Source organism: Scylla paramamosain, chromosome 37 (genome assembly GCF_035594125.1).
Source record: "Scylla paramamosain isolate STU-SP2022 chromosome 37, ASM3559412v1, whole genome shotgun sequence".
In the NCBI taxonomy this organism is placed as follows: domain Eukaryota; kingdom Metazoa; phylum Arthropoda; class Malacostraca; order Decapoda; family Portunidae; genus Scylla; species Scylla paramamosain.
This window is the reverse complement of record NC_087187.1, coordinates 3,356,503-3,370,459: the sequence shown is the minus strand read 5'-3', so window position 1 is coordinate 3,370,459 and position 13,957 is coordinate 3,356,503. Positions and strand designations below refer to the sequence as shown.

At 43.7% G+C, this 13,957-nt stretch overlaps 1 protein-coding gene across 5 annotated transcripts in view; it reads right to left on the bottom strand.

The window, feature by feature from the left end:
• Positions 1 to 730: 730 nt before the first annotated feature.
• LOC135091371 (syntaxin-1A-like) overlaps positions 731 to 13,957 on the bottom strand; it is an 83,681-nt gene continuing 70,454 nt past the window's right edge. For 2 of the 5 annotated variants that reach the window (XM_063988965.1, XM_063988964.1), the window contains exons 9-10: positions 7,205 to 7,300; positions 731 to 4,719 (exon numbers count right to left, since the gene is read on the bottom strand). In XM_063988965.1, coding sequence (XP_063845035.1) covers positions 7,220 to 7,300 — 81 coding nt within the window. In that variant the 3' untranslated portion in view covers positions 731 to 4,719; positions 7,205 to 7,219. Of the gene's footprint in view, positions 4,720 to 7,204; positions 7,301 to 8,497; positions 8,653 to 11,974; positions 13,941 to 13,957 lie in introns of those variants that run through there. The other 3 variants (XM_063988967.1, XM_063988968.1, XR_010262481.1) reach the window with 2 other exon arrangements.

Here is a 13,957-nt window from a genome sequence, read left to right as displayed (position 1 = left end):
TACCACAAACACCCACAAAGGCACAACATATGCAAGACATCGCCTCTCGTTCGATCAGTGAGGTTAAGGGACGGTGGGTTCGGTTAGTACTTGGATGGGTGACCACATAAACACACACACCTACACACACACAGGTCAGGAATGAAACACAGGACATTGCTTATCTTCTATATTCACTTCGTAACTTGTAAGCTTAGAATGTACACGTTAAAGAGTTGAATCGCAAAGAAGATCGATAGAACACTCCTTGATCCATACTAATGCTGGGGGTGGGGAAGGGGAGAAGGGAGAGGAGGGGGAGACGGGAGAGCCAGAGGGTAAGGGAGCAGTTGCATATACGAAAGTTATAAAGAGTAAATGAAGTGTATTAAAACAATGAAACAAGGGAGAAGGAAGAGAAAGATGGTGGTTAAAGAAAAGGAAAGAAAGACAGGAAAAAAAAAAAGGGAAGGAAAGGACTAGTGAGTTTTATCAAAAAATGTGCTTTAAATATTTTGTTATGCTTGTTACACATTCTCCCGTTTGTACACGTTCGTCACATTCTACTAAAAAAGGCTTGTATTCACTAAGCATGAGTAAGATGGGTGAGGTCAAGCCAGTCAGTCAGTGGTTCTGGTGACGCTCAAGAGAGGGCAGCACTGGCGGTCACTCCTCGCTAGCTGACTCGAGAGGGAGTGGAGATTTATTACGCTTTAGCAGAGACAGGGAGGGAAATGAGGTCTTTGTGCTCTTGAGAGAGAGAGAGAGAGAGAGAGAGAGAGAGAGAGAGAGAGAGAGAGAGAGAGAGAGAGAGAGAGAGAGAGAGAGAGAGAGAGAGAGAGAGAAACTGCTACAAGCTATCAGTGGACCATCCCCGCCTTTTTTTAGAACTTTCATCTGAGTCTCACAGTCGCTGACGACAACAACAACAACAACAAGAGATACACAGTCTCCCACACCATGGGTAGGGGCGGGGCGGGGCTGGCGGGCGGGGAGGAGAGGGGGTGAGGGAGAGTGGGAGGAGGGAAGGGACCCCGAGCAGTGGTTGGAACGGGCTGTAAAATTGGGAGTGACGGACACGCGCACACGCACACGCACACGCACGTACATTAGCAGATGACAACATGAATGAAGGATAGCAAGAGAGAGAGAGAGAGAGAGAGAGAGAGAGAGAGAGAGAGAGAGAGAGAGAGAGAGAGAGAGAGAGAGAGAGAGAGAGAGAGAGAGAGAGAGGCAGACATTGTATTATCACCACAACGGAAGGGGAGAAGGGAGGCAAGGGTGACAGGTGACAGGGAGGGAGGAAGAAGAGCCATGTACCCCTTTGTAACTTTCACCCGCTGGAGGGCGCGGCAGGATCGCCACGCCGCCATCACTACATACTCGCAATATACGAACGCACTACTAATTGTATAACTGCGGTAACAATACGGTTAAACAGAGCTACGGCTACAAATATATTTACTCCACCTCTCTTAACCCTTTTCTCACGGAAGGGGTCGTGAAGGGGGATGGGGACTCCCTTGCTATCCCTCATTTTCTTAGATAATGACAGGAGATCATTCAACAACAAGGGTTAATCGTACCTCTGATAAATGTTAGTGATTATTAAAAAAAAATGTCCATACTTCTGTTATATATATAATATATATGGCTAAAACTTCAACTACTGCTCCTAACTCAAGGTACAAACACACTACTATCTGGATATCAAAATGTGCCCACAGGAAAGGATTAAAAAAAGAATATTCTAGCTTCTCTCAGCAGCCGCAGCCCATCCTAGGACGGTGCCCCTGAGGCGGGCACGTCCTGCTCCTCACTGAGGCCACACCTTGACCGGAACACACACGCGGAACCAGGCGCCTCACACACCAAAACTGCCACCCACCCATCCATCCATCCATCCCTGCGGCGATCAGCTCCACCCTGCGTGTTGCCTGGAGACAGAACACCGTCCAGGCTGCTGCCTCACATCGTGCCTCCTCAGTCCACACCACCACAGCATCTCCGGCATCCTGCGTCTCGGCATCCACCCTTCAAGCAGCACCATCGCTCTCCACTGGATTCTTCCACCCGTTTGATTTGTTATCTTGGACGAGACGAGCTTGGAGCGAGCGTGCCCGCCCAGGAGCACCGCCGCCAGGCTGCTCTGTCACCCTACAACTACGCTACAAAACTGTGGAACCGACACGAGGGAGCTTAACACTGGATAAACACAATAAATGCATAGTCTGATCGGTAATCGACCTCGAGGCCTCTGCACTAACAGCTCAAGACACGGTATCAATGCATAAAAACGTTGTATTAATTCTTCACCGCCTCATGCCCGCGAGTGAGGCTCCCGCGCGGTACTTGGTGACTCAGTAAGTACGACCTGCTGGTGTTGGAGTGTGTGCGAGAGTGAGGGTGAGGGAGAGGGAGGGAGTGTGGCCGTCGCTCCCTCTCCTCGCGTTGGCAGTGTGCGGGCGCTGCCGCCTGGCCGCCCACAGAGAGGGTCCGCCCACAGGCTGGGGCGATGTAATGGCCAGAGAAATTCTGGTGAAGAATATACAAGACGTCGCTACGCTGTCATCGAACCTCCTCTGACCCACTAAAAAGATGTTAAGAGTTGAATATAATATCAAATGTAAAGTATTTCGGTGGACATTACATCAGTTCACAAGTTAGGCTAGGATATGCATTGATTGATGAATGTTAAAGTATTATTGCTCTAACTAATTAGATCATGCTACCATGGAGAAAACTTTTTTGCATCTTTAAGACATTGTAACAACTATGTAAAGACTGTGACACAGACTCACAACCAGACTGAGTTGCGGCCGTCGCCGCGCCGCGCCGCGCCGCATCCGGCCGCCGCTGCCGCCGCTGGCCGGGGCGTTAGTTAGGTCGGGGCGGGAGAGGCTGTGCCGCAGGACGCCGTGGTGGAGGCTGTCCGTGCCCGGGCCTGTCTGCCACACCAGATGCCCCAGACAACGGCCCCGCCACGCGCGGCACGGGCCAGGCCCTCTCTCCCGCCATCCGCCCCGCCGGGGCCCGCGGGTTCCGTCCCACCCAGCGGCAGCAGCCACGTCCGCCGCGTCGGCGGCGGGTTGTCCACTATGACCTTCACTACGGTCGTCCTAAATACTGATGAACATTTCATGCATGTACAATGCAAAACAAATTTCAGAACACAGATTTCAATAATTTCCAACAAGTGACAGTTGGGTCGGCGGCGGGGGCCGGGGCACAGCGCCCCGCCCCTCACCGCCCCCCCGGCAACAAGGACACTCGCCCGCGGCAAACAATGAGAGGACAGCACTGTCTCGCACACACCCTAAGTACATTTTATACAATACGCTCTACAATGTAAAAACAGGAGTAGAACTGGTGGTCTGTCAACATCTACTACAGAGTCTACGAATGTTTGGAGCCGGAACCGAGCTGGCCGCCGCCCCCGCCAGCACCACCCCGCCCCGCCAGCCCGCCCGACAACCGGAGGGAGGGCGGCCGCCGGGGAATACTGAGGCGGCGCTGCTCACTTCAGAGTCACACAACTGGAACACTTCTGCTCACTCTCCGCCACCCACACCACGGCAGTAGCAGCAGTAGCAGCAGCAGCGTTACGGGAACACTTATACTTGGCATATAAGTGCCGGGCTGGCGGCGGGGAGGGTCTGGAGGGGGACTCAGCACTCAGCACCGGCCAGTCCGCCTTAGCCCAGCACGCCGCCCCGGGCCTCGCGACACACCTTCAACAATTTAGTCCTGGCGGGGGGTGGGGCACAAGAACATGGACGCCGCCACCCGCGCCGCCAGGGAGTCAACTCAACAATCAGATTAACATGTTCAGGTCCGGACGCACTCCATCAAAGGATCAGTAAACAACTTTTACTCGGAACAGAAGAGTCAAGCCTACCGTCCAGGCTTCCCACACTCACACACGACACAGCCCCCTGGAGCCTGGACCCTCGGTATGACGCACAAAGTAACGCACCTCTACTAATCTCACTCTGGCGCCTCTCTCGAAGCGCGGGAACTCAGGTACCACGAAAAGCTAGGAGTCAAGTTACATCTTTTGAAATACACAAGCATTCCTTTGTCTTGTCTTCATCACCCACCTCGAGAAACAAATGAAACTCATCAGTACTACGTAAATGAATAAGTTACATATCTCTAAATCTCTCTCTCTCTTTCTCTCTCTCTCTCTCGTAACAACGAAAGAAAAAAACCACGACGAGAGACAGTACTTGGGTAACACTGCGACACACCTTCCGAAACACAACACAAGGCTGATAACGGAACATTTTGTAACATCCACCTCGACTGAGCAAACAAGGAGTACCCTCATACAAACAGACACACGCAGGAGTGGCCCAGACCAGACAGACAGACAGACAAAGACAGACATGACTTGATGAAATAACAGATCTTGCATTTAAATGACAAGAATCTTTCCCACAAGGACAAAATTTCAAATCGTTACGTAAACATACAATTGGTCAGAATAACTATATTTTTACCCCCATATTTTTTAGGTGTTTTGAATGAGAGGACTAAAACATATGCAGCATTTCTGTCCTCGCACGCTGCACTTCTCTTCTCTTCGGGCGGTGCCAAGCCTGACTCGCCAGGTCCGGTGGTAGCAATCAGGCTGCCGCTATGCACTATATACAAGGCCGGTACTTCGGGCTTTGCGGAGAAGGAGGGGAGGGAGGGACAAGGAGAGAGAGACGAAGCATTCTGAGCACTAGCATATACCTGTAAAGGGTGAGAGTGTTAGTTACGGCTCATTGAGAGAGAGAGAGAGAGAGAGAGAGAGAGAGAGAGAGAGAGAGAGAGAGAGAGAGAGAGAGAGAGAGAGAGAGAGAGAGAGAGAGAGAGAGAGAGAGAGAGTACATTTACCTGAAGCATTAGTAAAAGTTTTAGTAGTATTAGTCGTAGTAGTAGTAGTAGTGACTCACAAGTAGACGGACAGACAGACAGACAGACAGACATAAAGATATACACAAAATAAATCACCTTTCACAATACAAATTTATGCAATGAAATATCACAGAATAATATATCCATTATTTTTTTCCTTTCTTATTTTCGTGTTTAAATATCCAGAGAATGAAACACTAACAACGACAACAACAACAACAACAACAACAACATGAATAACATCAATGACAACAGTACTGAAACAATGACAAAAAAATACTCGTACTTAATCAATACCACAACACTGGTCAGTACCTCTTTCCCCCTAAAATAATAATAAATAGCGTACTTATTAACACTATATTAACAAGGGGCGAGTGGGAGGCAGAGAAAAAAAAAAAAGTGAAGTTAGAACCAATTAAAACACCTCCAGGAAATAAATCACAAGTAACTACAAGATAATTAGTTCAGAGACTCAGGTGTTCATAGCGAGGTTCAAAATTTTGGTTCTCTCTGCCTCCTTCCTCGGTGCGGGACACGAACTGGGAACGGATAAGAGCAGAACAAGATAATGTAGCAAGAAACTCACCTTGGACTATGGGAGAGGTGGACAGCATCTGTGAGACTGCTCCTCCCCAGCTTATCCCACACACACACTCTCTCTCTCTCTTTCCCTGGGTCATACACTCTTACATACACACATACACACTAGCAGACTTATCACCCTCCATGGCTCCACTACAGGGCTAAGTCGTCCCCTAATAAGTTGCGGGGGTTAAGTTAGCTCAAGACAGAAAACGAGACATGAGCATATAGTTTCCACCAGGCGGGGATTCGAACCCAGAACTTCTCTCCATGATGAGGTGAACACACTGACCACTGCACCATCTTTCCTTACACACACAAGAAACATTCAGCTTTATGATACCACAACCACTGCTTTCTACCGCCCACCAAAATCCACTGATAACTCCAATAATCATAAAATCACAAGGATGGATGATAGAAGTCATATTTACAAACCACCAATGGATTACAAAGTTTTGTCAGCGAGTGAGGTTAAGCAGAGCGGGCGAGGCGGGAGAAACAGTGACAGCGGTCGAGAAAACACCAAACAGACACGATACAGTGTTAACGGCAGTGGCGGCGCCAGAGTGTGTAGATAAGGCAAGTTTTGCAATGCTAGTGAAGGGATGTATACTAGAGGGACAATTTAACGGCAATGTGAGAGTGGTGATGGTGATGGTGATGGTGATGGTGGTGAGGCCTCTCGTATCTTCTGGCGCCGCTTCTGCCGTGAGTAAACAAAAAATCAGTTTTCAAGTGAGTCTCTCTCTCTCTCTCTCTCTCTCTCTCTCTCTCTCTCTCTCTCAATCTCTCTCTCTCAGACACACACAAAATGCCGCAGGTACAATGAGCAAGGCAATTACCTTAAGCGCAGCAAAGAATGTGACCGGAAAAAGACGAAGTATGTGAATTATCAGCGACTCGTTAGGAAAAACTCTACGGGTTCTGAGATGCGCGTTTCACTTACTCGACCGTCACTGCGGGTTGCTCATAAGCTAAAAATGCCAAGAATAGAAGAAATAAAAATTAAACACCTTACAAAAATAAAAGGTACGTAAATTTAATTTTGAATGAGTCACATTAACTAAATTATGGTAATAAAGAAAACGAGTCTTTTATGGATGACTATAATGGTGACTGAAAACACAGGATAGTTACTTGAGTGGCTAACTTTCTTATTGCCAGTTCGATGTGATTCACGGGAGTTTCTAAGTGGGTGAGGCAGCGCTTTCTCATAACTCTAAAAGCACCATTGGAACTCTTTGCTGTGGTCATTTGACTTATTCTTTATTTTATTCATATTTTTTTTTTGAGAAGTGAAGGATGTGTACCAGGGCATTGCTGGAGGCTCAACACAGACATGTACACATATACACACACGTACATCAAGGGAGGGGGTCTGGGTGTGTGGGAATCAGGAACACAGCCTCGCAACACTACGTACATGTTAAGAACACACACACCGCCACCCCTGGACCAGAACACACCCCTGTGCACTCCACCTGAGCCCCAGTGTGTTGCTGTGTTGCTGTGGGTTTGTTGTGTTGGGAGTGTGATGTGCAAGTAGAACTGTTGCAGTAGTGCTTAGCTGTGGTGCAGTGGAGGTGTTGTGTGCAGTCGGTGTGGCATGGCATGGGTGTGTTGCGTGGATAATTGATTGCGTGTGGTGTGTAGCACTGTGTCATGTAGGGGCGTGTTGTTGGCTGGTCCAGGGGGGGCGGAGGGGGGCGAGAGGCCTAGGGACGGTACTCACAGTGGCGTTGGCAGACTAGAAAGTGAAGTAACCGCCTATGGTGGATGCCAGTACCACGCATAACACTGCCACACACACCATGATCATGATCTTCTTCTGCAAGGGTTGCACAGGCAAAGCGTTCATTAAAATCATAGATAAATAAGGAAAAAGTAAGTTCAAAACAATCAGGCTCCGGATTCCCGTTAAAAAAAATATTTTTAAAAAGTGACGCTCTTCCAGTGAGGCCTGAGTGAAGCGGAGTAGAGAATCTAAGTCGCTACCTTAGACTGGGACAATGGACCCCATGCGGCAGAGTGGACCCCTGGCGCCGGGCGGGGGAGGGGGCAGGTGGGGGGCAGTGCCCCTGCTGGTCCCTCACACCCGACAGCCGCGCACCAGAGGGGGATGCCTTCTCCAAAGGAGGGGCAGAGGGGGGCAGGTGAACTAGGGTGTGAAGCGATGTTCATGCCGTGAGGGGCAGGGTGCAGGGGGCGGCGGAGAGGGGCTGTGCTCCGCGCCACCCCCCGCAGGGGACGTGAGCCACAGGAAGAGGCTTGGGGAGGATAAGGAGGAGGAGGCTGCTGGAGTGAGTCAAGAAACGCTTCATCCTGTCTTAGGAGGGCGTGATGGATTGACTTGGCAGCGGGGCAGGGCAAGGGAGGGGAGGGGAGGGGGTGAGGAAGGGGGTGTAGAGCCCCGCGGGTGCCCTCTGGGGCGGCGTGAGGCACCGCCCGCAGGCTGGTCCTCACGGTACTGTGGCCGCCAAGCACAAGCGTGCCTCCCTCAGGGGCAGGGAGCTGGGCGCCGCCTGGGGGAGCAGCGCCATGGGAAGTGGTGTGCTTGTCTCGCTGCCACAGCCATGCTTCACCCTCGGGTAGATGGAGGGGCTAGAGGGTGACTGCTTCAGGCACCTCAACCCCCCAATGCCATAGTGAAGCAGGGTGTGGCAGAGATGAGCACACCGCCACAGCAGAGGCGCAGTGTGCCTGGCTGGTTGGTTGGGTGCTCAGGCCGGAGTGGCACGACGTGGCGTGCACGGCCGGGCACCGCCGTGGTCTAAGCCTACAGTGTAGTGGGCAAAAAGGTCTAAAGTAGCTCAATATTGTACTCCAAAAATCTATACTCCTTTTAAAATCTACAGGACCAGCATTCAATTGGCATCCGAGGAACGTGGAAATAGAGATAAAAAGAGAAAGAGAGAAAATAGAGGAATGAGAAAACTCTCATGCTATGGATCTGGACACTGCAGGGAATCTTTGCAAACCAGTCAGTAGTTGGGCATTCCCTGCGGAGGCCGAGAGGCATACTCACTGGGTGTTTGTTACCAGCAGAAAGGGTTGTAGAGTTTTACATAATTAGGTTACAACGAAGCAGTAGAAGATTTAGAATAGTTTGAGGTATTTGGCGCCGCTGATACTCAGGACAACACAGAGAACCGACACACACACCATGATCATTATCTTCTTCTGTAGAGCGGGAGGTGAGGGGGGTACAAAGGTGGTACATTAGTTAGTACAGGTGGGTGGGTCCATCTGTCCCAGCTGGCCTAAACCTTTCACCGGCCTCTCAGCACAACACAAAACAACTTAACTCCAACAAAGTGAACTTGTTAATTAAACTCTTCAACAACAGCTAGATTAATTAACTCAACTCATGATCATTAAATTATTGAGTCTTATCAGTTAGTCTTATTTAAGTTGCTACAGTGAATTACAAATATCTAGAATATATACATAAATATAATGGTATATATATAATTACAATGAATACTTGTCTCATAATGAAAAATTACTAATATACTTCAATAATTCTTTGTAACGTTACTCTATAGCTAAATGCAAGTCAATAGGAAGACAAGAGATTACTCTAATAGCAATAGTGACTACCTTAGCAGAGTTATCAAAGAGAAACTAGTCAATGATGATGACAGCAATGGTAGTAGTAATAATAATAATAATAATAATAATAATAATAATAATAATAATTATAATAATAATAGTAATAATAATAATAATAACAATAATAGCAATAATGATAGCAATATCTGAATAAATACATATATAATACAATGATAATATAATATAACCATGATCAAAAGAATATATATAGTATGTGGTCAAGTATAATATATATATATATATATATATATATATATATATATATATATATATATATATATATATATATATATATATATATATATATATATATATATAAAGTATCAATAAATACTGGTCATGCAAGGCGACAGTGAATCATCATGCACCAGTCACAGTATTCACATGACAGTGGCTCACCTCAGTAATCACAATAATAATGATAATAATAATAATAATAACAACAATAATAATAATAATAATAATAATAATAATAATAATAATAATAATAATGATTATAACAATAATAATAATAATAATAAAAATAATAATAATAATAATAATAATGTTCAGCAATTTGAAGTGCTGTCTGAGTTATGTACATATGTTGAATAAGAACTGTTAAGAAAATAAATAATTAACAAATAAAAAAGATCAATAAAAATAATAATAAAAATGTAATGGTAAGGTTAGTCGAGGCAGATCAACTTTCAACAACCACCTGGACCTCAGTAATCACTTATGACTGAAATGTACAGGGGGGGTCATAAGTCACATCACCTGCACTCACTTCCACTGTGTCTCAACCTTTCCTCTCGGTCCCAAGTCCTCTGATCAGCCAAGAATCAGTTGTCATGTTTCAAGATCACCAGAGGACTTTAGATTACAGGGAAACAAAGCACAGTGGAAGGAAGTGAAGTGTGTTACTCGACTTCCAATCCTGCCTGTTCACATCCACAGCTGCTCCCTCAAAATGCAAGACACAACATTGGTGGCAGCTGTGGGATCAAGCCTGGAATGAGATGTGACCACTTGATGTATGCACCTCAAGTTTTGAAAGTGAGGCATTCTATATAGGCAGCTGTGAGAGAAAGTGACTGGAACTATACCATCTGATAGGACACTCCAGCAATAAATGATGGCCATAACACAAGTGGATGACAGGTGATTAGCCTTGACTCTCCAGGTGATAAATAAATAAAGAAAGTAAAGAAAAAAAACAGGGGAAAAGAAACTGCATCTCGGCTGACGCGCTCCCAAACACGCACGTAACTTGTCATTGAATCTCTTAACATAAAACCGAGCATGCGAACATAGAATAATAATAATAACAATAAAAAATAATAGTAAGGCAATACCGACAGCGAGAATAACACAAAAGTAAATGACCAAGAAGCAACAATGTACATAAAATAAGAGTGTGGCAATATTAATGGTGAAAATAACAGAAAGTAATGAGCAGGAGGGGTGAGCCAGTACGTGGATGATTGGTGAGAATAGCGGACGGGATGCGAGGGAGGAGAGAACACGTGGCTTCATTATGCTCCTGGAAAAGTGCGATGGTGGCAGGACAAAGAAAATTCTCCACTTACCTTCAACGGAGCCAAGCTATATGGGTGGTGACGGTGGAGGAGACCCGCCACACTCTTCCACTCCTCCTCCTCCTCCTTCTCCTCCTCTATCATGAACTTAAACTATTTTTTTCTTTCCTCTTTTTCTTTTCTCTTTGGTTTTTCTCCACCTTAATTTAATATAGATGACCACACACACATACACGTGCATACAGACACACACACACGCACACACACACACTGCTATCTCTTTCAATGGCCTCTGTTTATTTAAACTCTTCATAAAACATAATACCCAATATATTTTTCCCTCACGATTCCTCCTATTCCTCCCTTTTACCCTCCCTTCTTTCCTCCAACACACACACACACACACACACACACACACACACACAAAGGCAAGTCAGCAAAACAATTGGATCTTGACAAACATTTGTATGCATAACTTCACAACTACCAGCATTCCCTACTCTACTGGCTGGTGTTGAGAGGGCACGTCTGAGCATCTGAGTCTTGTGTCACTAACTAACCAACATTACAGGCAACTTTTGTGGTGATGGGAGAGGAAAGTAGTGATTTATTTGTCAGTAAATTGTCTCGATAAATGTTTGATATAAGTTTTCACATTGGATATAAACAGATAAAGCTACAAAAGTACCCACCTAAAAGAACAAATAAAAATAACAGTAAGAATCAATAAATATACAAATTGAACCTTGAAATATTTGTTGTTGTTTTCCTGTCTACTTAATTTTGATGCTAAGGGAACAAGTACCACACGAGTCACAAGCATGTCTGGCTCATGTCTGGCACAAGACACAGCTGCACCCCTCAACACCCCGTGCAGAAACGAACAAACAAGTGAACAATCATACAAACAGAAGCATTCATACAAATCTCAAAAAGAAAATAAATAAGAGAGCATTCTACATAGAAGGGCACATAGAAAAAAAAAAAAAAATAGAAACATTTTATGTGAAAAAAGAGAAAAAACTGACATGGAAAAAAGAAAAAAATAAACAAACAATGCACACAAATAAGATAAATAAATAAAACACAAAACTAGAAAAAATACAAGACATAAAAAAATGAACAAATAAAATAAAACTCCCTCAAAAAAAATAAAAAAAAATAAAAAAAATAAAATAAAATAAGATAAAATAAATAAATAAATAAATAAATAAATAAATAAATATATATATATATATATATATATATATATATATATATATATATATATATATATATATATATATATATATATATATATATATATATATATATATAGAATGCCAAACAAAACCAGACAAAACACAAAAGATTAAAAAAATAGCAAGATATAATAAAAATAGGCTTTATTCCATTGATATTGCTCCAGCCCAGTGCTTCCTTGCCCTCAATATGTACAGCGGCGACACTGGGAGCTTACAAGGTGCCAAGGATGCTGCATGAGGCACTACCTAACATGACAGGTGCTACAGGTGTGAAAATGCATCCTATGTAGCTCAATTACAGGTACATGGCCTACACAGGTACCCTAGTATACTTAAACAGGCACCCTGATATAAAAAAACAGGTACCTTAGTTTACATGGGTACACTAGTATATTTAGACAGATACCACAGTTTATGCAGATATCCTAGTAGGTAACTTAACCCTTTCACTGTAATGGTTGTCTTTTAGTAACATTTAAAGCAGTACAAAAAATGTGGTTTGTGTGGACAGATAGAGAGAATAAAAGATTATACAGGTATCCTAACACAAAACAGGTGACACAGGGCCAAACAAGCACCATGATAGAACTTCAAGGGTACTGGGAGGCTGATGGAACACCATAGCACACTTCACAGAGGTTTGCAAAGGTGCTGGGGTGATATAGGAGTGTCTAGGGTGTCTTAAAGCATAACAGAAGTGCGCAGGCTACTACTACACGTAATACACAGACTTGGCACCAATATAAGGGGGAATAACAGGGAGGCTTAATCAGTGGATGGATTAACATGCAGCTCATACTTAATCAGCTTATATTCAATCATTCTTCCATTCATAAATAAATAGGAATAAATAATGGCCAAGGATAAGCTACCACTAATTCTGTAGCTGTGCATGTTGTGGAGAAATCATTAATGTGTGATGGTAATAATGGTGGTGGTATAGATAGTGGTAGTAATAACATTGATCAGAATAAACGTAATGATGGTAATGATGATAATAATAATAATAATAATAATAATAATAATAATAATAATAATAATAATAATAATAATAATAATCCTGAGGTAACAATTTCCATGTAGATCTCTTATTGATAAATTAAAATAATCATGCAAATAAATTAATGAATAAACAGATAGACACGTATAATGAAGATAAATAAAGATATGTACCTATATATACAAATAAACATACAACATACAAATATAAAAACTAATAGAAAAAAAAATACTGATAACAAAGGAATCAAAATAGGCTTGTTGTGCTTAAATAAAATACTACTACTAATAATAAACATCTAAAATCAATCAATAAAAAGACCTCTGTAGCAGGGGAATCTAAGGCTCAAAATCAAAAGCACACACACCTGAGTGCTAGCAGGGACCAGGTGTGTAAGGGAGCACCTGCCCACACCTGCCACATGCCTGCCCACACCTTCACCCATTCACTGCTGGTCAAAATTTTCCCCATAGGCACTTACAATTTTTTAGGCACATTCTTTCTGTGCTAATCTCTTCAACATTTTTGTAGTGTAGAAAGAACAAAAATAATTGTCATTTCTTCTTTTCCCCATAACCACTTACAACTTTTAAAGAATATATTTTTTGTGTTAGTCTTATCAATAGCTGTGTAATGAAAAGACAAAAAAATCTCTTTTTCTTCTGCATCTTCATGTAAATTATCTTTTTTATGATCAAGGATGAAAGGACAAAAAATTTCTCTATAACCACCTGTAACTTTTAAGGCATATCTTTTCTGCTAGTCTTTTAAATAGTTCTGCTGTATACAAACAACAAAATAACCTCTTTTCTTCTGTGTCTATGGAAATTATCCTTCTTATAATGCCCTGAGTGTTAATCAAGGATGAAAGAACAAAAATTTTTCCTATAACCACATAACTTTGTAAGGCAGATTTTTCAAGCTACTCTCTTAAACAGTTTTGTAGTGTAAAGACATAAATAATCTCTCTTCTTCTTTGTGCCTCCAAGCAAATTATCTTTTTATCAGTAATGACCATAGCAGTACAAGGAGTCACGAGGCTTGGATGTGGGTGCCAGCCAGGTGCTTGGCAGGGCGAAGGGATGGAAACTGCTGTATATTGATAAAAG